This window comes from Ictidomys tridecemlineatus, unplaced genomic scaffold, assembly GCF_052094955.1.
Source record: "Ictidomys tridecemlineatus isolate mIctTri1 unplaced genomic scaffold, mIctTri1.hap1 Scaffold_81, whole genome shotgun sequence".
NCBI lineage: Eukaryota > Metazoa > Chordata > Mammalia > Rodentia > Sciuridae > Ictidomys > Ictidomys tridecemlineatus.
In genome coordinates this window covers 675,766-702,120 of record NW_027526045.1, presented here as the reverse complement: position 1 = coordinate 702,120, position 26,355 = coordinate 675,766, and the positions used below count along the sequence as shown (strand labels likewise).

Here is a 26,355-nt window from a genome sequence, read left to right as displayed (position 1 = left end):
AAAGATTGCCCATTTATGTGGTTTAAATAATTAAACAGCAAAATCCTGGCGGTTACAGCCAATATAGACAATTGACAAAGCAACAAAAGTCTTGGCAATAAATGCTTTCATTACTAAGGAGACATTTTTAGATAGTTCCTACTCTGGAAACTGTTCTCTTCTCACTGAAACAAAGTAAGGCTGATAACATCCTCCCAAAGTGTGCTTGGAAGATTACAAGCACCTCTTGGAGGAGACAGGGAGAGTGGAGGAGAAGATATGTTCTTCGGGATAACATATAGTCTACCAGAGCACACACTGAAGCAAAGCAAACCCTCCTGAATCTTCAGCATTTTAACTGATGCATGCAGTATAAAATTAGAAACAGGACCATAAACACTATTATGAAGACTATACTCAGTGGGGGACACTGAACAAACATATATGGGAAAGTAAGTTCTCTGTGATTAGTATGAAATCTCAGTCTTACCCAAATCCACATGAAATTTGAAATGGTTTGGAATACATAAGAAGATCAGTGAATGACATCAAACCCAAATGATGAAATAGGGAATCTGAACATGATCTTTCTCTTATTTCTCACTGATCCCTTAGAACCACCAATAGAAATATAATATTAACTCTACATGTAAATTAAATTTTCTAGAAGTCATATTTTAAAAAATAAGACAGATGAGCTTCATTTAATAACACATTTTACATAATTCAATATATTCAAAATGTCATCCTTTTAATTTGTAATCAAAATAAAAATATAACTGTTATTTTACATTCTTCATAATAAGTCTTTGATATCTGACTTATGGCACATCTCAGTTCAAACTGGGCACATTTAAAGACAGTCGCAGCATAAGAAAGTAGGGATTGTAAATTAACACTAGGCCATATCATATACTTGCACTTATTTTAAAGAAAAGCCAAGTTTAATAGTATGTTTTAGGTTTTAAAATATTTTTGGCCAACCTCTCTTGGTACTTACGCAGAAGTGAGAAAAGATGATTGAAGGTATCTCAACATCCCTCTTTTTTTTTTCACTCAGAGGTTAAGATTTCTGTTGCAATAGCTAGGGATTGCATTGTCATTTTTGATGAATCTCAAGTCTATAATCAAAAAGTGTAAGTCATCATTAGGTTCCTACACTTGTCATTCTTTTATTATTTTCATTGTTATCTTAAATATACTTACTTCTTGACAAACATAAAGAAATAAAGAATTATATTTAAATGGATAATAAAAAAATTTGACTGCATAAAATCCCTTCTCGTTTTAGGTAGACCTACTGGTACAAACAAGTCACCTGGGTGGTCTATTTTTCTTTGGTAACAGGGAATGAACTCAAGGGCTCTAGACCACTGAGTCACATCTCCAGCCCTATTTTGTATTTTATTTAGAGATAAGGTCTCACTGAATTGTTTAGGGCCTTACTTTTGCTGAAGCTGGCTTTGAACTCATGATCCTCCTGCCTCAGCCTCCAGAGCCACTGGGATTACAGGCATGCAGCACTGCACCTGGCACCTGCTCTGTTCTCTTACTTAACTGCAACTGTGTTTTCCTTGGTAGATTACTTCTTTGCACCAGGGTTTCTTGATAGAACTCTATTGGTACTTTGGTTTGGACTATTCCTACTAGCTGAAGGTTATATACTATCTATGGGCCTGGCCAAAAAATGTTAGTAGTTTCCTCAGTGATGGTGAAACAACAACAAAATGCCCCCAGGCATTTCTAAACTTCTCTTTATAAGACTAGTATTACTCTCCCAGTTTGAGAGTCACTGCTTGAGAGTCACTTGCAGAGTTAGTTAAACTCTGATCATTTAACAAAGCACCTTTAGTTGTAAGTATCCTATATTTTGTAGTTTGCAAGTATTCTGTATTTTGTAATTTCTCTTATCAGCTAAAAAAGAAAGGATTATAAAATCAACATTTAAGGCCGGGCTTCATGATGCACACTGTAATCCCAGTGGCTCTGGAGGCTGAGGCAGGAGGATATTGAGTTCAAAGTCACCCTCAGCAATTTAGCAAGGCCTTAAGTAATTTATGGATTTCCTATGTCAAAATAAAAAAAAATGTAAAAAAAGGGCTGGTGATGTGGATCAATGGTTAAGCACCTAGATTCAATCCCCTGTGCCCATCCTCCACAAATCAACATTTTAAAAACCAGAATCACTAAAACATCAAAGAAACTCAAAGGTCCTTGTAAACACAACTGACTTTGCTTCAAAGGTTTTTTGCTTTTTGTTTTCCACTTCAAGTTAACACTACCTTTAAAAAAAATCACATTTTTTAATTTATTTTTTCTGACCTCTAAGAGGGATCTTACATTTTTCTACTTCCCTTTCCAAGACTATTCCCTCTTTTGCACTGTGTAATCTTGAATTTAAATCTGAATTAGTTGCATTGATTTTCCCTTGTGTTAATAGTCAAATTATGATACAATTTGAATTATTGAAATGCATAGAGGGGTTTCTTTTCTTATTTTTAATGAAAACTCATATCTTTAAAATTAGCCCCTAGGGGACTATAGGTGGAGACTTAATATGTAGAGTCATCAGCATGATAATTGTAATTAAATAAACACAAATCAGTTCATGATAGCTGATTTCATTTACTATTATAATCAGCTTTCTCCTCTATAACACAGCACAATTAGTCCTAAATTGACATTCACTAATTGTATATTAGAGTTTCAAGGAAAACAATGAAGAGTTAGTGACTATCATAATGATTGAGATGTGTTTTGATATCAGTAATTATTATTATTTTTAAGATGGGGGTCTTGCTATTTTGCGTAACCTGATCTCCAACTCCTGGACTCAAGCAATCCTCCTGGCTTGGCCTTCTGAGTAGTTAGGACTACAAGTCACCAAACCAGCCCAGTAATTATTGTTTAGTAGATCTCTTTTTGGACACTAAAATCACTACTAATATGATTGTATATGTTTGAAATTGGTTTTATGAGCAACATACAGATTTGATGCAATTCCCATCAAAATGCCCACGAATTGGTGTGAATATACTTTGTATACAAAGAGAAATATGAAAAATTGTGCTCTATATATGTAATATAAATTGTAATGCATTCTGTTGTCATATATAAATTTAAAATAATAATAATAATAATAAATGTCATTTTTCCAGACCTAGAAAAAAACAGTCCTGAAATCCATTTGGAAGAATAAAATATTCAGAATAGCCAAAACAATTCTAAGTCAATAAGCAAGCTGGAGGCATCATCACAATACCTGACTTCAAATTGTACTACAAAGCTATTGAAATAACCACTGCATGGCTCTGTCATAAAACCAGATACATAGACCAATGGGAAAGAAGAGAAAACACAGAAAAAGATCCAACACAGTTAACAGTCATCTGATTCTTGACAAAGATGCCAAAAATATATTGGGAGAAAAGACAGGCTTCAAACAAATGGTGCCAGGAAAATTGGTTATCTATATGTAGACAAATAAGACTAGACCCTGTATAAACTTGAAAGAGATCAAAAGCCCAGGAATTAGACCAGAAACTATGCAAATCCTTGGAAGAAAATATAGGTTTGAGACTCCAGCATATAGGTACAGGCAATGACTTTCTTAGTAGAACTCCTAAAGCTCAGAAAATAATGACAAAAGTTAATAAACAGAATGGCATCAAATTAAAAAGCTTCTGCACAGCAAAGGAAACAATTAGTAACATGAAGAAAGAACCTACGGAATGGGAGAAAATATATTTGCTAACTATTCTTTTTTAAAAAAAAAAGAGAGAGAGACAATTTTTTAATATTTATTTTTTAGTTTTCGGCGGACACAACATCTTTGTATGTGGTGCTGAGGGTTGAACCTGCACTGCATGCATGCCAGGCGAGCGTGCTACCGCTTGAGCCACATCCCCAGCCCTGCTAACTACTCTTTGACACAGGATTAATATCCAGACTATATAAGAAACTTTAAAAAACTTAATACCAAAACCTCAAATAACCTAGCTTAATTGGGCAAATGACTTAAACAGATTCTTCTCAAAAGAAGAAATAAAAATGGACAACAAATCTATGAAAATGTTCAACATCATTAGCAATTAGGGAAATGCAAATCAAAACTACAGTGTGCTTTCATCTCACTCTAGTCAGAAGAGCAGCCACCAAGAATATGAACGATATGGGGCTGGGGTTGTGGCTCAACAGCAGATTGCTGGGGCTGGGGATGTGGCTCAGGTGGTAGCGAACCTGTCTGGCATGCGCGCAGCCCAGGTTCGATCCTCAGCACCACATACAAACAAAGATGTTGTGTCTGCCGAAAACTAAGAAATAAAAAAAAATGTTAAAATTCTCTCTCTCTCTCTCCCCCCGCCCTTAAAAAAAAAAAAAAAAACCCAGCAGATTGCTTGTCTAGCACGTGCGAGGCCCTGGGTTCGATCCTCAGCACCACATTAAAAATAAATAAATAAAAATAAAGGTATTGTGTCCAACTACTTAAAAAAAAAGAATATGCACAATAATAAATGCTAGAGAGAATGTGGAGAAGAAGGGACACTTTTTTCCCTGTTGATAGGATTGTAAATGAATATAACCACTACTGAAATCAGTATGGAGGTTCCTCAAAAGACTAGGCAGGAAACCACCATATAACCCAGCTATACAACTACTCAATGTTTATCCTAAAGAATTAAAGTCATAATACTAGAGTAGTACATGCATACCCATGTTTATAGCAGCACAATTCACAGCTGCCAAACTATGGAACCAAACTAGGTGCTTATCAAGGATGAATAAATAAAGAAAATGTGGCATATACACACAATGGAGCTTTATTCAGCCATAAAGATGAATTATGTCATTTGCTGGAAAACGGATGAAACTTGAGAACATTCTGTTACACAAAATAAGCTAAACTCATAAGATCAAGGGAGCATATGTTTTCTCTCGGATGTGGAAGCAAGAGAGGAAAAAGGAAAAGAAAGTGAAAATCAAAAGGAGATCAGTAGAGTGTAGGAAAGGGACCAGGAGATGGAGGAGTGAAGGGAAAATACTGGGGAATGATATAGGCCAAACTAGAGTGTTATATTGTGCATGGGGAAATATGTAACGACAAATACTGCCATGATTTACAACTATAATGTATCAACAAAAAAATGGAAAAAATAAAAGAAAGCAAACAAAAGAACAGAATTGCTTTCATGTATGCATGTATGTATGTATGTATACAGCCTAGCCAAACATCTATTGTGAGCATAGACATTAATACTCTGGAAAAGTGATGAGCCTGACACTGTTTTTTTTTTTTAATTGTTCTCTTTATTCCTTTTTTCCCTCCCTCCCTCCCTTCCTTCCTTCTTTCATTCATTCCCCTCTCTCTCTCTCTCTCCCTCCCTCTCTCTCCTGTCTCTTCTCTCCCCTACCCCCCCCCTCTCTTATTTCCCAGGCTGGCCTAAACTCCTAGGCTCAAGTAATCTTCCTGCCTCAGCTTTCTGAGTAGTTGTGACTGTTGGAGCACACCACGATGTCCAACAATAACACTTGCTTTTGTAAACAAAGTTTTATTAGAACACAGAAACTTATATTATTTACCCACAGTCTAGGCTGTTTTGTGCTACATTGGCACTTGAGTGGCAATGAAGACTTGCCTACAAAGTCTAATATATTTATTATCAGTCTCTTTTCAGGAAAAGTTTGTTGATCCCTGATTAGATTATAAAGTCAGCAGAATAAATATATAAACATTTCTTTTCTTATGACTAAAATTGGCTGTATGAAATGAGATAAATGATCTATTAATTGCCAAGATAAAAGTCTCTTCCCTATAGAAAGTGTGTATTCAGGACTAGAAATCTTGGCACTGTGTCATGTCAAATGTAGGAAAAAACCTGGCAGTTCATTTTGATGAGACTTAAGAAATTTCTTTTCCAGGGCATTTTGAGGTTTATCTAAACTTTATAGATAATACAGGGAAGAACATTTTAATCTGCAAATAGATTATGTTCATTATTAGTTTGTAATCATTTCACAACTATCATATAATATTAAAGCATCATAAGAGACTGCCTATCATAATAGAAACTTTTATGCCTCTAGCCATTAACATGTATTTTTCTAGTTATTGTAGACTCATACTTTTAAGCTAGTGCTATTGGTGAAATATATGATTATTTAAGTCTGATTGCCTTACTAATTTTGACCAGTTTATTTTTCAGATATCCATTTTGGGTTTACTCTTTCAATTAATTTTTCGTTCCATGGACAATGAAATTGTTGTTGAGTATATAAGATATTGCAGTTTCTATGTAAGTTGACCTAAGTGTCTCTACCACTATTGATGGGCAAAGATATAAGTAAGTTAGTATTTTTACTTGAAACTGTTATAGATCTAATGTACTTGATTTGTTTTCCTGACACAAAAGAGTATAAAACTAGAAAAACTAAACATTTTCAGGTATTAATTTCAGACATGACTGTAGGCCTGGTGCAGAAAACACAATTAGGGAGATGAAGCTCAAGTAAGATGGTGGTCATACTGAGTTAAGGAGAAAATTATCAAAGTGCAAGATTATCATAGTGGTTGGAATTTTGTGGACAAGAATGTCTGAGCTATTTATGGTGGGTGCAATGTAATTATGTGTGTGTTAGAGAGAGAATACTAAAAGCCTGGAGGAAATTCATTTTTGATAGGAATGTACCAGATGAGACTCTTTAAGGCTTAGCAGAGTTTGACTGCTATAAAGGAGACTGAAGATGATGCTAAATGGCAATGTTGGAAGAAATGGTTTCCAGCAGAGTCAGGTTGCAACAGCTTCACTAATATATCAGGTACTTAATTAAGAATTCAGGAATAAGCCTTAGCAAAAAGAACCACACACAAAAGAGTAAAGGGAAAATGGTAGACCTAAATTTGAAATCAAAATTGATTCATGCTGAAAATGTATGTGGCAGCCAGAAAGGAAAAAAGAAAAGAAAGGTGTGTGTGTGTGTGAAAGGAATCTGATGACAATCAAAGGGAGATCAGTAGAATAGAGGAAAGGGATCAAGGGAGAGAGGAAAGCAGGTAAAAGAGAAATACTCGAGAATGATATTGGCTAAGTTTTATCACTATATTGTACATATGTATGAAAACATAACAACAAATCCCACCATTATGTACAAGTATAATGCACCATGAAATATGGAAATAAAGAAAAATACCAAACCTAGTGAGGCGAGGTGGAATATGCTTATAATCCCAGTGACTCAGGTGGATGAAGCAAGAGGATCACGAGCTCAAAGCCAGCCTTAGTAAATCGAGGTGCTAAAGCAGCTCAGCAAGACCCTGTCTCTCAATAAAATACAAAACAGGTCTGGGGATGTGGCTCAGTAATTGAGTACCCTGAGTTCAATCTCTGGTACCAAATAATAATAATAATAATAATAATAATAATAATAATAATAATAATAATAATAATACCAAATCTAATATGATCAAAACAATTCACCAGTAATTAGCCTGCATGACACATAAAACAGAATATCCTTTATAGGAAGACAATATAATCCAGACTTCCTATGATGTATCATCTATAAATGATCAGAATATAATTTAAAATTTTTTTTGGTACCATAGATTGAACCGAGGTGTGCTTAACCATTGAGCCACAACCTCAGCCCTTTTTTTTGCATTTTATTTAGATACAGGGTCTCATTGAGTTGCTAAGTGCATCCCTTAGTTGCTGAGGCTAGCTTTGAACTCTTTTTTTTTTAACAATTTCAATTTTTAATAATGGAAACATTTTGCTATACCAGAAAAAATTTCAGGGGAGAAAAATCTTCCCTATAAAAATAAACTCATCAAAATTATAAATATTATAACTTTTTTACTTCTTCAATATAAAATGCTCCCCTGCAATACCACCCCTTCACATAACACCTTTCCTGTACCATCACATTTTGAAGAGAAAACAGTATTACAGCAAAGCTCAGTTTTAATTTAACGTAACATTTGTAAAATGACTTTTTAAAATCTTTGGCCTTCAGAGCCTTTATTCTTATTTTACAACATTAAAAATGCTGCTGTAGTAACCAGTGTTTGGGAGAGAACATCACTCTTCTAGAACCATGAACAGACAGAATTTTAATACAGTAACTTCCAAATTGTAACTTGTAGTGCACATGACAGGGAGGTTTGGATAAACACAGAGGAGAATATGCCTGTTTCAGACAATCTACTACAAGTAAAAAAAAAAAAAAAAAAAGAATTCACAGATACCCATCAGCTACTACTTCAGGTTCTAACAGTGTCATGAATCTGAGAAACAAATGCTTCACAAACTATAAGTTTACTGGGATGAGTAATTAAAAGACCAGGTGGTTGATAACAGTATATTCAAACCCAATCCACAGTCTGAATAGGAAAACCAGTATTAAAATCATGAAGGCATTCCCTGAACAACAAAGGCCAAGTGTTGGATGACAATGTCACTAAAACCTCATTGATGCACTAAAAAGAAGTTACATGCAAAATTAAACAATGTGTGCCATGCATAATTTATTAGCTTTGAACTCTTGATCCTCCTGCCTTAGCCTCCTGAGTCGATGGGATTATAGGCATGTAGAATATCATTAAATTTTGCCAGAATGCAAAGAAGATAGAAAAATGAGAACCACGAGAGAAAATGTCACATATAAAAAAAGTTCCGTGAGCTGACCCAGATGTTAGGATTAGCAGAAAAAAAATTTATAAAGTTTTTATAACTAATTTCAAGGAATTAAAGAAAAGCTTAATCATAATGAATAAGTAGATATGGGTGTCAACATATAAATGAAAAATTTCTTTTAAAAGAAATAAAGAGTATAGTATTTGAAATGAAAAATTCATGAAACAAATCTATCATCAGATTATATAGTGCAAAAACAGCAAAAAGTTAACTTGAGATAGACCAATAAAAATTATCTGGTCTAAAAATCAGAAAGAAAAAAATAGAGACTTGGTTACTATCAGGACAAAGTGACCTAACATACATATAATTATATTTCTAGAAGAATAGAGGCATAAATTTTACAGAAAAAATATTTAAGACAATGATGGCTAAAATTATCTCAAATTAACAAAAAAGATGTTAACAGATTTAGGAAACTCAGTGAATACTAAAGTTAGTTACAAAGCAAATCACATCTAGATGCATCAGAGTCAACTGTAAATAATCAATTAGGAAGAAAAAGGTCTTGAAGGCAATTAGAAAAAAGTGGTGTGTTACACATAGGTAAAAATGACTAAAATGATAGCTGACTTCTTATCAGAAATGAGAGATTAAAGTTAACGGAAAGGTTTAAAGTGCTAGAAGACAAAAACTGCTAATCCAGGATAAATACTCTTCAAAACTGAAAGCAGAATAGACATTTTCAAATAAATAAAAAGTAAGAAAATTCAATACCAATAGATCTCTACTATTAACAATGCTAAAAGAACCTCTTCAGGATAAAAGGAGATGATCCATCAGGTAGAAACAGATGCACTGTGTGTTTTAGTTCACTGTGTAATAAACTTAATGGTTTAAAATAAAAATTCTTTGTTATTTCTCCTTATTCTATGATTTGGCTTTACATAACCTGATGGGTCCTTTGCTCTAGGTATTTATTAGTGCTTATGTGGTTTCCTTTAGCAGGGATTGTTTAACCAAAGGTAGAACTGACAAAATAGCTTTGTTTACATGTCTGCTAGCTCAACTGGTTGGGTAAGGCTTATCTCCTCAAATGCTTTTAGTCATTCAGTCATTCTAAAATTTTTTATTTGTTGATTAGATTTCTAGAGGATAAAAGTAGAAGGTATACACCTTCCCAAGGTGTTAGGTCCAGGATTGGTATGGCATCACTTTCACCAAAAATATATTTTGTTCATTAAAACAAGACAAAAGACCAGCCCAGACTCAGCGGGTGGGAAAATAGATATTACTTCATAATGAGAGAAGCAACATGATACACGAATGTGGAGAATTTGGGGTAGATATTTTTAAAGACAATGCACCATAAACAGAAATGAAAAGTACTAGAAATACTAAAATGTAGGTAAATATAAAAGGCAATATGTATACATATTTATTCTTTTAATTTCTTGGAAACATGACTAAGGTAAAAAACATAGGGTATACAGCTGTAATATGTATGACAACAAAGCACAAAGGACTTGGGGAGATGTGAGAAAGTAACACAATTTAAATTATGAAAACTGTGATAAATTAAAGAATGCATTTCATAATTCCTGGAAACATTGCTAAAACAATAATGAAAAGCAATAAAGCTAAAAGCTAATGGATAAATTAAATAAAATTTAATTTTTATTTAATGTAATTTTATTTAATTACATTAAATAAAAATATGAATAGAACGAAAACAAGAAATAGATAAAAATACATCATGAATAGTAAGCCAAGAAGAATGCAGAGGCTATACTAACATCAGATGAATTTAATTCAAGACAAAGAGTTTTATAAGAGATAAGAAAGACATTTCATAATACCATAATGTGTTTTTAAGAACACAGAAACATGACACCATACAACCAAACATTTATATGCCCCAAATATATGAAAGCTGACAAAACTGAAGAGACAAATCTATACTTTGAATTTTTAACACCCTTTTAACAACTGATAGTAACACTATAAAAAAATCACTAATGATACACAAGAGTCTGAACAAAACTATCAACCACCTTAACCTTATTGACATTGACTGACAATGCCCAACAACTCCAGAATATATATTCTTTTCTAGTCCTCATGGAAATTTGCAAGATAGGTTATATTCCTGGCAAAAAATTTTAAATATTGAATTTCAGTTTGTTTGCTGATCACAGTAGAAATAAATGGGGTATTCTTTAATAAAACTGGTCATTAAATAAAAGCCCTACAAATCATCAATAAACAGTGTTTTAGTTATCTATTGTTATATTTTTAAAAATTCCAAAATTTAGTGGCTTTAAAAAATAACCATTTGCCGGGAGTGGTGGTGCACACCTGTAATTCCAGTGGCTCAGGAGGCTGAGGTTGGAGGATCGAGAGTTCAAAGCCAGCCTCAGTAATGGCGAGGCACTAAGCAACTCAGTGACACCCTGTCTCTAAATAAAATACAAAATAGGGCTAGGGATGTGGCTCAGTGGTCGAGAGCCTCTGAATTCAATCCCCACTACCAAACAAACAACCATTTTATTTCTCATACTTTTGTAAGTCAAGACTTTAACCAAGGTTCTGCTCCAGTGTCACCTAGGCTCACCCATACAGCACACGCCTGATTTAGACTACAAGGTCTGAGATGGCTTTGTATGTCCGGAACTAAGGTGCTGACTGTTGGCTTTCTGTAGTCTCCCTTTCCATGTAGTCTTTCATATATCAGGGGCTTTCTTCAAATGGACTCTCCCTCCAGCAAGATAGCCTGGGCTTCTTTACAGTGTGGTACAGGGTACCACAGAGAAGAAAAAATGAGTTTGTGCCTTTAAAGGATACAGTCAGTCCTTCCTCAAGTCTCAATCTTGGGTAGGATCTTGGTCCATGCATTTTGGGGGAATTTATAGTTGTATGACATTTTAATCTACATTACTATGTGAAATGTCTTTGTTTTTATGATTTCATTTTTGCTACATTGTTTCTTTTCCATACAATTAACTACAATATAGGATAATCTATTAACAATAATGTCTCTTCAATTGGTTGTGTGAAGCTTGCTCTATAATAATTTATATAGAAAGAACTTATGGGAATAATATTCTCTAAATGACAATTTCCTGATTTAAAAACATAATTTGTAGCCAGTACAATAGTGCATGCCTATAATCCTAGCTACTCAGGAGGTTGACAAGTAGGAGAATGGTAAGTTTGAGGAGAGCCTGGGCAACTTGGTGAGACTCTGTCTCAAGAAAAATAAAAACAAAACAAACATTAATGACTGCAGACGTAGCTCAGTGGTAGAGGACTCCTCAGTTCAATCCTCAGTGCTGGGGGTTAAAAAAGGTCATTCATCACCATACTAAGACACTCCTTAGAGAAAAGTAATTGCAAGAACATTGTTCTCCTTCCTTGGGATATGTTTTTTTTTTTTTTCTGGATTGGAATCTAAAAAGCCTTTTGTGTGCTTTGTGCTCTCATTATGGTTATGTGGCTTTTTAAATCTTGTTCATACCATTGGATGTAATATCAGATTTTGGTTTTTTTTTGGTGGTGCTGGGGATTGAACCCAGAGCCTTGTGCGTGTGAGGCAAGTACTCTTCCAACTAAGCTATATCCCCAGCCCCAGTGGATTTTTTTTTTTTGGAGGGGAATCTCTTCTCAACACATTTTGTGCCAGATTGTACTTGAGAAAGGGAAGTGATATGTACAGCATGAAACGATATTAGTTTCTGATTTTCCCACTTTTTTAAATCTTTTTTAAAAATTTATTTATTTTAATTCTAATTTGTTATATATGACAGCAGAATGCATTATAATTCATATTACACATATGGTACACAATTTTTCATATCTCTGGTTGTATACAGAGTCACATCAGTTGTGTCTTTTTTTAAGAGAGAGAGAGAGAGAGAGAGAGAGGGAGGGAGGGAGGGAGGGGAGAGAGAGATTTTTAAATATTTATTTTTTAGTTCTCGGCGGACACAACATCTTTTTTTGTATGTGGTGCTGAGCATCGAACCCGGGCTGCATGCATGCCAGGCAAGTGCGCTACTGCTTGAGCCACATCCCCAGCCCCTAGTTGTGTCTTTATATGTGTACTTAGGGTAATGATGGTAATCTCATTCCACTGTCTTTTCTATCTACTATTTAGATGTATTTGAAAACTTTAAGAAAAATCAGAAATACTCTTTCCTATTTTCATGAAAGCATAAATTTTTAGCCATATAAAATCTGTCCTGATGGGTTTTGGTTATATTTTTATACCTCATGAAAAGAGAAGAAATGTTCGCCAGGACAAGCCTCTAAACTGGAAGCTAATAGCCAGGTTATCTTGTGTGCTCTCTTCCTCCACATCATCACTTAGGTTTGAGTGAGGCCAAGAACTAATGACACAAAGAACAGAAGGAACTTTTCTTGTAATTACTGTATATTGTTTAAAGACAGCAAAGAATCAACTATTTGTAGCATTTTGAAAAATCCACATATAAATTTTTACTAGACTTTAAAATTTCTTCTTTGATACTCTGGTTCTACTCAAATGGTCCACTCTCAGAGGGGAAATTCAGAGAATCCTGGGAGAGTCATTATTTGTGAAGTCATAGTTATGAACAAAATCCTTTCTTGCAAAGACTTTCAAGCTGCCTCCCTTTAGCTTTCACTCATTAGTGCTGGTTGATACCTGATGCTATTAAAAAAAATCTGATCCTTATCTCACACATCCCTCTCACAAATATTGTAGAAGTACATTGTGATCCCACGAATCTTTGTCCATGGCCATCTTTCCAGAATTCCCCAACTGTCTCTCATTTCACAGGGTTTAATCAACCTCCTTCCATCCTATTTCATATAAAGTAATCAACATTCCTTATAAAAGCTGACAGCACTTGGGTCCCCAGAACAATCCTTGTTGAGAAGGAAAAAAAGAAATTCATGACCAAATAGTAGAGAAGGCAGCCGAGTCACTTAAAAGCTAAAATTGTAATAAAAGAGAAAAGAATGATCAAGGAACCAATTAAAAGACTATTCATGTATTTTTCTCCTAAGAACCATCAGCCATGCTTCCGTTTGCACAGGGCGTTGGAAAGCGAAGCAAAATCCAAAGGACCACCAGGAAAAGTAACATCTTACTCCCCTAGTCCAGCTTCTGACCCCTCTCCACAATCTCTATTTGCAATGGAAATCTTACACCTTCTGGATGAGACAGAATGATGTAAATCGCTGGCCAAACAAATGGGAAGGCAGTAGCCTATTTTCAGTTCCTGGTTCACTTCCATTAACCAGTACCGGCTCAAGGGGAGGGCAACTCCATTTCCACCTTCAAAGGAGGAGTTGGGCGGGGCTAGGTTTTGCACATGCTCCCAAGGCAGGTTTCTGGGCATGCTCAGCTTACCATATAACTGTGCTTTTTAAAAAACATGGCATTAAAGATAAAGCAACCTTACTTTATACTTAATTGTGAATGGGCTGCTCTAACTACTCCTCTTTCATATTCATTTCTTATTTTTAACCATGCTTTATGTCTTCACTCTGTTTCGAAGAGGCAGCTGGAGCCCACAGGTCTAGACCCTCATCTGGGTCCTGCCAGAGGAACCATCTACCACAAAGAGAATCAAGACAGTCATCGAAGACAACATTCCAAATTTTTATCCAAGTAGAGAATCCAACAGTTAAACTGTCTGCAAAAATGTAACTTTTTTTGTAGGTAGACTGAGATACATAATTATCTTTCTGAAAACACTGCAATTTTATTTTGTTCTAGTAAATAAAGTCAATCTAGATGAGTACAGAAAAGGGTGGAAACTTGGTACTAAGGTAACCAAATACAACTTAAAAATATGACCACACACATCTATTTTTTCTCTCACCCGAAACAGCAAAAGGACAATACACAGATTTCTAAAAAGATATATGAGGCAATGGTAGATGAAACAGTGCACGAATTCTTTGGAAGATAAAAAGTGGATAAGAAGAGGACAACAGATTCAAAAGAGCTGTGGAACCAAAACACTGGTATCTAGCTGGGGCTGACTGCAGGAACTGAAACCCTTTCAGTCCTCCAAAAACTCAGATGCACAAGCACAGGCACCACAGTATGGAGGAACTGAGAGGATCAGCACACCAAACACCAAGAGCACCATGTGCCCTCAGCTCCCTGTCTTTCCAATTTAAACCACCAATTTCACTGTAATGGTATAGGACTCGTCTTAGGATACAATGAGTTGTCCAGTGAAATCTTCAAATCTGACTCCCCCAGTGCAAGAGCTGGCTTGCCAACCAGTGCTGTTGGCATGAGGCCCAAAGGCCACCCACCTGTTCACAACAGAGCTGCCTGTCAGCTTTGGGGAATTTCACCAGCACGATGATCAGAGGACACCAGATGTTTCAGATAAACTGCTAACAAGAACGAGAGACTCCAAAACAAAACTTTTAAAAAGAGGAGGAAGAAGGAAAAGCAAATAGAGGAAAAAGAGATAATACAGTGGGCAGGGTAACACTTTCTGAAAAGATATAATAAATATCCTCCCTGAGATATATTTTAAAAAGCTATAATAAATGTCCTCGGGGAGGATATTATATCCTTGAAATGGGAATAGGATACGATTAAAACAACAAGCTGAGAACAAGAGTTCTTGAAGAATATAAATGTGATAGTATCATAACAAGTTTTAAAGATAAAACACAAGAAAAGTCCAAGAACTGTGTTCTGTAAAATAATGCCAATTGCCTAGATTTTGAATTCTCCATATATTCCATAAAAACCACACCAGTCAACAAGGATAATGAAACCACCCCTAATCTAAGCCTACCACAAAATTAGGAGTCGGGAACTACTATAAACTTCCACTTGAGGTAAACAGAGAATGAACATCCCAAACCAGCTGAGCTCTGAAGCCCTCACTGGTCTGGGGAGGCAGACAGAGACTGCACAGGAGCAGGACAGTGGGGCTCCAGCAGTGCCAGACAGATGAAGTTCATCCTCATTCTCACTCGTCAGAATGGCAGCTATTATGGATACAAACCACAATAAGTGTTGGCGAGGATGTGGGAGAAAAAGGCACACTCATACACTGCTGATAGGACTGCAAATTGGTGCAGCCAATATGGAAAGCAGTATGGAGATTCCTTGGAAAATTGAGAATGGAACCACCGTCTGACCCAGCTGTCCATCTCCTCAATCTATATCCAAAGGACTTAAAAACAGTATACTACAGGACACAGATGCATCAATGTTTACAGCAGCACAATTCACAATAGCTAAACTCTGGGACCAACCTAGATGCCCTTCAATAGATGAATGGATTAAAAACTGTGGGGGGTGTGTGTGTGTGTGTGTGTGTGTGTGTGTGTGTGTGTATACACACACACACACACACACACACACACACACATACAATGGAATATTACTCAGCAATAGAAGAAAATAAAATCATGGCATTTGCAGGTAAATGGATGGAGTTAGAAAAGATAATGCTAAGTTAGCCAATCCCAAAAAACCAAATGCTGAATGTTTTCTTTGATATAAGGAGGCTGATTCATAGTGGGATAGAGAGTGGGAGATGGGAGGAACAACAAGCTCTAGATAGGGCAGAGGGGTTGGAGGGGAAGGGAGGAGGCATGAGGTTATTAATGATGGTGGAATGTGATAATTATTATCCAAAGTACAGGTATGAATACAGGAACTGGGTGTGAATATACTGTGTATACAATCAGAGATATGAAAAATTGTGCTCTATATGTATAAGAATTATAATGCTTTCTGCTGTCATATATGAATAAAAATGTTTTAAAAGGTCCGTAAAACCCTCTCACACCAGCCCATACTGACTCCCTCTTGCTGATACAGGAGAACAGTCATTTTAAAAATAATCATGAGAAACAAAAAAAAAAACCCTTTCAAGTCTGAAATTCAAATATTTCAGAACAGAAAATGGACAAAAAGATAAATATTGGGGCTAGGGTTGTAGTTCAGTGGCAGAGTGCTTACTCAGCATGTGTGAGGCACTGGGCTCGATCCTTAGCCACCACATTAAAAAAATAAAATAAGGGCATGCTGTCTATCTACAACTAAATTATATATATATATATATATATATATATATATATATATATATATATGAGAGAGAGAGAGAGAGAGAGAGAGAGAGAGAGAGAGAGAGAGAAGGGGGGGACACCAAATTTGAGAAAAAAGAAAAAGGAAGACAAAATGATCTCCTACACCTCATGGGTCTTTTTTTTAATATGTATTTTTTTAGTTGAAGTTGGACACAATGCCTTTATTTTTACTTTTGTTTTTATATGGTGCTGAGGATTGAACCCAGGCCCTTGCACGTGCGAGGTGAGTGCTCTACCACTGAGCCACCACCCCAGCCCCCCACCTCATGGGTCTTAAACGACCTAAAGCACATGACATAGTAGTACTGTTGATGAACACAATAAATGTCCATAAATATCAGTTGCAATTTAAAAAACATTCTACTATTGAGAAGAGGAATCACTGTGCAAAGCACCATCATAAAGATAGGAGGTTTACCAAATAAACTCCAGAGAAGATGTCTGCGTCAAGGGAGAAAAGGTTCAAATTTAATCCTTGAGACTGACAGGACCATAAACATTAATACCATCACTTGGATTCAAAGTCCAGCTTCAAGGGAACAAGGATTACTCTGGCAGTTCTGGGACCAGGAAGCCTTAAGAATGTCATCAGATGACTACAGGGCTGGGTAGGAAAGAAAGGTCCCAGACTTCCCGTGGGGACGCATCTCACTCACACCCTACCTTGAGGTGATGGAGTCACTGGCTCACCTAACCCCAACTCACTTCCTTCCTCCTGCTCTCTGATCCCTCCTCCAGCTGCAGGCAGGGCATCAGAGGCCCACTGGCTATTCTCTGTCTCTCCCAGGATGGACTCCAGGTCTCCCTTCTCCAGGGTGCTCCCCTCAGAGGACAGCAGTTTATCCAAGCCAAATTTCAGTATGTCACTCAACTTGAATGAAGAAAACGAGAGACCCAGTTAGTTCTCATGAAAACACAGATGAGGATGTGTGACTTGCTAAGTGTCTAAATGATACCAGGTAATTCTTTCCCTGATGGATTTTCTTCTCTTCCATCACAAATGACACCTGCCAGGCTGTTTTGAAGTTGGATGAGGAATAAGCAGAGAGGTGATAAATGATGGTCAGAGATGTTGACTTTGACAATTATTTACAATACCAAAAAAAATTTGGGCCTCCAATTTTTTTGAGGAGTGGGGGCAGATAAAATGATTCCAGCATCTTCTATAGCACTTCTCACCAGCATTTTTTACAGGCACTTCCAGCAGTCCTGAGAGAACTCAGAGAACCTGTTGGCTACCTTCTTACCTCTCCCACTGCCAAACTCTTATAAAGAGAAGGTGCCACTGAATACCTCATCTCACCATGAGCTGCCACCTGTCCTTGCCAAGCCGCTTTGATACTACAGTGGTTTATGAGACCCACTTTGGCAAAACCATAACCACCCTGATCACCAGACCCAAAAGCCCTTTCTCAATTTCAATCTCCCTGGATAATCCTGCGGCACTCCCCATCCTGCCCTCTTGCTCCCCCTAGGGGATATACTCAGCCTACTTCCTATGGCTACAGGAACCAGAATCTTAGATAGTGTTACCTGGCTTTCATTTGCTACTTGCAACTCTCCACCTCTCTAAGTACTATCTCTTAGGAATTCTGAACCAATTGGGATCCACATCATGGGACTTCATTTTCATTTTGCCCTTGTAGATTTGGTTAATTATCTCTAGATTGCCTATTCTGTAACTTGGAAACTTTAGCTTGAAAATACCTGAGATGAAAACTATGACAAAAACTAAGCAAAACCATACCTGTTATATTTATATTTAACTTTGGTGTACATATATATAACCAAGCCAAATGGCTTTGGCATTTAGTACCCAAAACAGAAGAAAGCCAAGTATTTATGATGAGGCTCAGTCCATACTGGGACCCTTCCCTCTTCCACTCCTTGGACTATGTCTCCTGGCTTCCCTCGCTACTGCTCACTCACAACATGTCTTTAAGGAACTACCCATTTTTTAAATGAAAACCACTTTATTATAGTAACTAAGAGCATGTAGTTGGAAGTTAAAGAGTGCTCGGATTAGAGTCATGAATCTGATGTTTGGAAAATTTCTTAAGATGGAGGTAAAGACAACGTCTATCTCATTTTTTTGTTATTCTTCTAAAACAACTGGAAAAAGTGCACATCACACAATGCTTAGCACACAGTACGCATTCAATAAGTGTTCACCGCATCTTTATCTGTTCTCTGTTTCTGTTGTGTTCTCCTTCTAAAACAAGGAACCTGCTTTACTTTTTCAGGACTTCACTGCTCTATACTGCTTAGATTTATCAAACCAGAACCACGTCTTTTACTATTAGATTCTTTTAATAACTTAAAAAAATGTCCTGCTGTATTTTGAGACAAGGCAGTGAGTTATCACCCTTGTTCCTGGCAACCATAAATAACTCACAGTCTGGTGGGGAGGAAAGAATCAAGACAGAACCAGAGTGTGATTTCTTGCCATGGCTTGGGCAGGAAGTCCCACCGAGGTCCTCTCCACCAGCCCATAGTTTGTACTGGCCCCAGGATCTGGTCCCATGGCAGAGTTTGTGCCTGTGCATTTCACAATGATGTGCTAGCAGCTAATGCCACAGGGAAACCCCTGACTGAATGCCTGGAGCTCCCTCCACTGGGGAAGCATCTCCTCTAACTCCTGACGCCTGTGCCTTCACAACAGCCCATGATGAGCTCCTCTCCAAAGGTCCTGTAAAGAAGTATATTTAGACACCTACAGTGTACACGCACCTCTCTCTCAAGCTTTCACCTTCCATTTAAAATTGCCTCTTCAATAGTGTGAAAATAAATGCACAGCCTGCCCGGCCACCATGACAGATGAGCATGCAGAAGACTCAAAACACAAAAGGCCAAAGACTCCAGTTACTCTCTAAGATAAACTAAAGTCAAGCAAACAAACAAAACCTAGGGTTCTTCTTTCGGGTTCTAGTACCCCCAAATCTGTGACCCTTTCCTGCAGGTGAGTGACTCCCTAACAAAAACAGCGCCTTCCCTGTCTGCAATGCTGATGTGTAAAGATACAGATGTGAGAAAACTGCCATTTTTAAACTCATGCTTGGGCTAGTTGTAAATTTGATGATTCTGCTTGTAATACTGTGTAATTTTTTCCCTTTCATATACCTCTTGAATTTTTTGTTTGATAAGCTGATCCTTTTAAAGCCTGGTTTTTCTTGCAAATTTTTCTAATTCCTTTCTTTTCTGAGTCTCCCTCTAACAATAATGTATATTGATTTTTACTACAAATTCTGTTGACTAAAGCCTACATTATCTTCATCTTTCTAATTTCTATCCCTATCTTCCTACTTTCTACTCTCATCTTTCAGGCTTAAAGGCTTAAAGCCATCTTGGAACTTGCTCTCTCTCACTGCCTGCCTCAAAACAATAGCCAACTCCTGTCATTTCTCTGCAGTTTCCTACAGCAGACTTTCCCACAGCTACTACCTTTTCTCAGACATTTATTACTCTCTTCATGCTTGAATCATACTAGATACTAGGGGTTGATCTCTCTGCATCTAATCCCTCAGAAGGACTTGGGGTATATTATAATATAGGTTCAATTTTATCTCAAAGGCTGCTGCTAAGGAATAACTCTAAACCTCCTACCAAAAGAGAGTTCTCTAGGCTATTCTAAGACAGCATTTGACTCCCATCTAATTTTTCCTTCTTCAACAAATTAACTCTAGTGCTTTCATCCCTATATCCTATGGCATAATTTTGAATTCCTAATCTTGTTCACTCATCTCTGAGTATGGAATGAGTACTGTAAGTCACTACTCAAAGCATCTGGGATTAAAGAGGAGCTATGGAACTAATCATCACTGATTTAAAAAAAAAGGAAGAAAAAAAAAAGAACTTAAACAAATTCTCTCTGAGGTAACTCGTGGCACACTCATCTTTAGAAGCCATAAAGAGATTAGATTCTTGATGTTCAGATACATGCTCAAAGTCATACATCCAATAAGGGATAAGATGTGAATTTCAATCCAAGTTAGATGGTTCAAAGCTCATTCTCTTTATTCTATTTTCTCTGCCTTTAAATGCCACCTTCATTTTTAGCTTGTATGGCACCTTGCATGTAGTTAGGTACTGAGAGGGTAAGAATTAGGCCAATGAAAAAAATGTGTAATTTGCAACAATGGGTGGTTAATGCTTTTATTTTATTCTCATCTTTTATTTGCATTCTCATCCAAAGATAGTACTGGTTATAAATCATGAGACACCAAAAAGAACACATTTTACCTGGAGGTCAGGATCAGCCAAAGGTTTCTGGGCTCCCAGAGTAAAATGGTCTCTTTTTATGATTGTGTTGGTGAGCTGCAGTTTGGAGGCTGCTTTCCTATAAACTATTTCTTCCACAGTGTCTCGGCCAATCAGCTGGATCACTTTCACAGCCCTGTACAGGAGTCAAATGAGAGCAGTGTTAGAAGTCTGCAAAGCTGGGGAAAAAAGCATGCCAGGAAAATACACCCAAAAGGAAGCAAAACCAAATGACACATTCAGGGAACAATGAAAAGGACACTGCTCATTGGGACCTGAGCATTTGTTAGAGAAATCTGGCCTCAACTTCTTTCTGAACTTTTCCCCAAAAGAGGAAGAGGAAGGAAGATGAAGTGACCATTATTGGGCCTTCATCTGTAGCCAGGATAACCCCTGGCAGGCATGTTACCTCAAGTCAAAGGGTAGCTGAACACAACTTTGTTTCCTCTTTGTGATACTGGGAACCCAACCTAGGAGAGCTTTACCCTGAAGTTATAATCCTAGCCTTAAAAAAAAGTTTTGAGACAGGGTTTAGGTAAGTTGCAAGGTTGGCTTTAAACTTGATCTTCCTGCTTGAGTCTCCCATGCTGATAATGATTACAGGCATGTGCACCCACTGGCTTTAACTTCATTTTTAAACTGAATTAGGATCTAACGTGAGAAACATGAACTAAATAAATTCTAAGTTTCTTCTAATCATTTTGGAATTTAACTGTTCTTTTCAACAAAGTGAGTCTGAACTGATCATGGGACCACTGATCCACCAACATGATTCTACAAGCCAGCAGCACAACAGGGTTCAAACCCAGTGGACTCTAACTCCAACGTGGCACTGTTGTCAGGACTACATGGTCCACCTTCCTCCCCAATCCACAGCTGCAAGCCAACAGAGCAGAAAGGTGCCAATGACTAACTCACTCACTTGTTCTGGCCAATTCGGTGAGCTCTGGCAGCTGCCCACAAGTCATTTTGAGGATTAAAATCACTGTCAGAAAAAATAACAGTATCTGCTGCTTTTAAGTTCATGCCAACTCCACCTAAAAACCATACAAAAAAGGAGCATGATCAGCAACACACAAATAAGGAACTAGAAAACACACAAGGCAGGACTGGGTCCTACTGAAAATCTGAAATCAGTCCAACTGACTGGTTTCATCCTTCAAACTGAAATTTCTGCCCCAAACTTCAGGTTTTGACCACCCTACAGTGGTCAAAAGTGCTACCTCACCTTTCATTGCGTGAACTGGGAAAATTTAATTATCAAATATAACAGAATGAGAAGTAAGCAGAAGAAAAAGATGCTTAAGTTAATTGCACGAAGACATTTAATATTTGTTTGAAAACCTTGATTGGATTTTGCTTCAAACAGTCTGTGAATAAGGACACAAGTTCTTTCAGAAAACAGCTACAAAAATAAGAGGTCTGGGGGCTGCAGTTGTAGCTCAGTGATAAAACACAAGTGATAGAACACGTGAGGCACTGGGTTCCTTCCTCATCACCACATAAAAATAAATAAAATAAAGGTATCATCTGTTATGGTTTAGATGTGGTGTCCTCCAAAAGCTCACATGTGAGACAATGCAAGAAGGTTTGGAGGAGAAATGACTGGGATATAGCTTTAACCTAATCAGTGAATGAATTGCTAATGGGATTAACTGAGTGGTAACTGGGGCAGGTGGGTGTGGCTGGAAAAAGGGGTTCAGCAGGCACATGGATAAGGGGTATATATTTTGTATCTGGACAGTGGAGTCTCTCTCTCTCTGCTTTCTGATCATGATGTGAGCTGCTACCCTCAGTCACACTCTCCAGCCATGATGCTGCCTCCCCTGGAGCTCCAAGGAATGGAGTCGGCCTTCTATGGACTAAGACCTCTGAAACCATGAGCCCTCCAATAAACATTCCTCCTCCACAGTTGGTTCTGGTCACAGAGGTGAAAAAGCTGACTAAAACAGTGCCCATCTACAACTAAAAATGTATCTTAAAACAACGAGAGGTCTGCAGTGGGCAGTAAGAAACACACATGACCACACTTGCAGCTTCAACAAGGTAGGAAGACCTGACACTAGCTATGATTAGAGCAGATGATACCTGCCTCTGAGTGGAGAAAACCTGAGAGTGTCTTCCTGTACTGGTTTCCACATTGATCAAAGAAGATGTCGTAAAATCAGTTCAAGACAAGAACACTCAATGCAACAACTCTCTGGTCTTTCTCCAATGGTGCAGGAAAAGGCCAAAAGAGCACTTTGGGTTCAGAAATTTAGAGTACTAAGAAGCAAACCACAGGCTTCTCTTTGATAAATGTGGAAACTGTACAGAACACACTCTAGCCAGGGTCGTTGGAGCTCATTGCTAAAACAGGCCTAAAAGGGCTTGTTCCAAGAACTGAATGAAGGGTTCCTTTCTACAGGACTATTAACTCCTGGCTGGATGTAAGACAAGCCAGGCAGGAACGTTCTCATTGAAGTCTTCCTATAAAACCAAAGTTGGAATAAAGAAATACTAATGACTGAATACGGAGAAAGGCTAAGTTATACCCAATAATAAGAGCTACACTTCTATTTTACTACTGCCAAGCACTGCTCATGGCACTTTACATGTGTTGACTCTTTTAACCCTCACAACAACCCTGTGTCCTTGCTAGCACTATTCTCATTTTGCAGATGCTGAAATGGAAACAGCTACATTAAGGGATTTATTTGAAGTCGCACCACTAGAAGATAAAACAGTCAGGATTCCATCCCATATTCCAGAATCTGAGGTCATTACTCCTGGGACAGAGACAGGGTCTCACAGTGTTGCCCAGGCCGGCCTTGAACTCCTGGGCTCAAGCCATCCTCCTGCCTCAGCCTCCTGAGTAGCTGGAACTGTAGGCATGCACTAATGTGCCAGGCTCCAGAACCTTTTTGTCCACTGTATGCTAATTATCAAGGCAGTCATATCATTTGAAAATGTGTTTGTGTTCCATAAGAATTATCTTTCTTGGGCTGGGGATGTGGCTCAAGCGGTAGCATGCTCGCCTGGCATGCGTGTGGCTCGGGTTCGATACTCAGCACCACATACAAACAAAGATGTTGTGCTCGCCGAAAACTAAAAAAAATAAATAATTCTCACTCTCTCTCTCTAAAAAAATAATAATAATAAAGTTGCTTTGTCATCACTAAAAAAGTTAAAAAAAATTATCTTTCTCTTGAGTTAATAGTGGCTAGTGCAGCCCTTCCTCACCAAAGATATTTTAAGCTGCATTTAGTTGTTTGGGACATATTCCTAAGCTATCGCTGCCATCTGCCGGCAATATGTGGTAACAACCTCGTGGAAAGCTGGAAGGAAACATTAAATGAAAACGCGGCACAGGTATAGCTACAACACGATGGCACGTATGACAGTTAGTGCGTGAAAAAGGCTAATGTCCAGGACTGCTTCAGCTTCTAGATAATCTACTCTGAGGCCTCCAAGGAGATTAACTAATTTTAGATGTTTCAAACATTATTTGCTCTCTAAATATGAAAAATAAAATCTTAAAACGCGGGGCTGGGGATGTGGCTCAAGCAGTAGCGTGCTCGCCTGGCATGCGTGTGGCCTGGGTTCGATCCTCAGCACCACATACAAACAACGATGTTGTATCTGCCAATAACTAAAAAATAAATATTAAAAAAATTCTCTCTCTTCTTCTAAAAAAAAAAAATCTTAAACACATAAATGGAATTCCTCTCCCAACACTGACCATGCCTTTGACCACATCCTTTGAGCTTCCCCAAAGACTAATCATGAGACAATGGGACTGAATGACAGGGTGTGGTATATGACCTGGGAAGAGACTGGACCAAAGGAATCTGATTGTATCTTATTATTGGCTTTAAGACACACACTAGAGAAATGATCTCCTGATACTCAAGGGTCATATCTAACACTTCTTTTATAGACCCATATAGTACAAAGCACTTACTAAGTGCTTTCTACATAAGGATGACCTTTCATTCCATAAAGACATTAATCTCTTTATCATCAAGGACACAATTCCTGTTTGTGTTCCTATATCTATTCCATCAGGATTACCATCAAAAAAATAAGATCATGAAACTCAGACTATGAATTCAAAATTAATTTAGGGTTTTTTGATTCAGAATGTAAGAAAAATTCCATTTCCCCAAACCGATTTCAAATTATTTAATACTATGTGAAAGCAACTGGCAAAACCACAAGTGTCATTTATTTATGATTAAGTCATATGGACAATACCATAATAATTATAAATAGCTGTCAGTTTCACTCTAGTCACATTTTAAACAAATCTTTATTAAACTTTATAACACTCTTTCAGAGGTACTCCTGGAGGAAGGGAAACTAGAAAAGAGATTATCTTATTTTCCAAATTCATGGCTAGAAAGGAGAATGAATGAATGTGAATAAAACTTTCCCCCAAATTAAAAACAAAACAAAACAGGACGTTCCTGGTCAGTGGTCTAAGTGGATTAGAATTACTTTCCAACAGGCCCAGGTTTCAGCCTCCCTTCTCACGATCACAGCTTCACAGGTTGAACAGAAAAGAGCTCCACACGAGAAGTCCAGTACTAGGCTACGTAAGTGCTTCGATTCTCTCCTTTTTCAATACTCCTTGGTAAGAACCTCTCCTTTCAGAGAATTAGGGGAAAATGTACCAGTGGTGGGATGACTGTCTGCTTCCTCAACACCCATAGGCTTACCTGCCCTGGTGCTCAGGAGAAAAACAAAGATGGGCTGCTGTCCAAAGCTTTTGATGGCCACGTGTCTCTCTTCGCCTCTCACAGAACTGTCCACACGCTCATAGCTGTAGCCTTTACGTAGAGAAGACAACAACCACACACAGGTCCTTACTCTTTGCAAGGACTCTTAGGAAATAAAATAATCGAGTCATTCCTAAGCCAATGCCTATTTGTCCTTTCCACACCCAAGCCTGCCCTACTTTCAATAAAGCCCAAAGGAAAAATCTCAATTGTTTTATAACTTGATCTTGTTTCTTATTTTATGTGGTACTGAGGATTCAAACCAGTGTCTCTCACATGCCAGGTAAGGGCTCTACCACTGAGCCACAACCCCAGTCTGAAAGATCTAAATTTAGGGGAACAATTCATCACTTCAGTCAAGAGCTTTGTAATGTTGTGAACAACCAATAAAAAAAAAAATTCATCACTTCACCAAAAAAATCACCATAACACACTATCCTGGGTTTTAAAACCACAGGCAGCCAAAGTCTTTGGCATTTGCATAGGTAATATTTGGTTTTGACTCTTCCCAGGCCACCCTAAATATCCACACACTGGCAGTTGGTGACTACTGAGACACAATCCTGACTTAGGCAAGCAGTAAGACAAGCGCTTGGGAGCCTGCCTGA

The 26,355-nt window shown here is 37.5% G+C and overlaps 1 protein-coding gene across 1 annotated transcript in view; it reads right to left on the bottom strand.

Annotated features, from left to right (window-relative positions):
• Positions 1-26,355, bottom strand: part of LOC144374660 (transport and Golgi organization protein 1 homolog) — a 95,914-nt gene that overhangs the window by 64,578 nt on the left and 4,981 nt on the right. Inside the window, exons 5-8 of the mRNA XM_078037408.1 lie at positions 25,688-25,798; positions 21,910-22,024; positions 20,970-21,123; positions 17,436-17,601 (exon numbers count right to left, since the gene is read on the bottom strand). Coding sequence (XP_077893534.1) covers positions 17,436-17,601; positions 20,970-21,123; positions 21,910-22,024; positions 25,688-25,798 — 546 coding nt within the window. The remainder of the gene's footprint in view (positions 1-17,435; positions 17,602-20,969; positions 21,124-21,909; positions 22,025-25,687; positions 25,799-26,355) is intronic.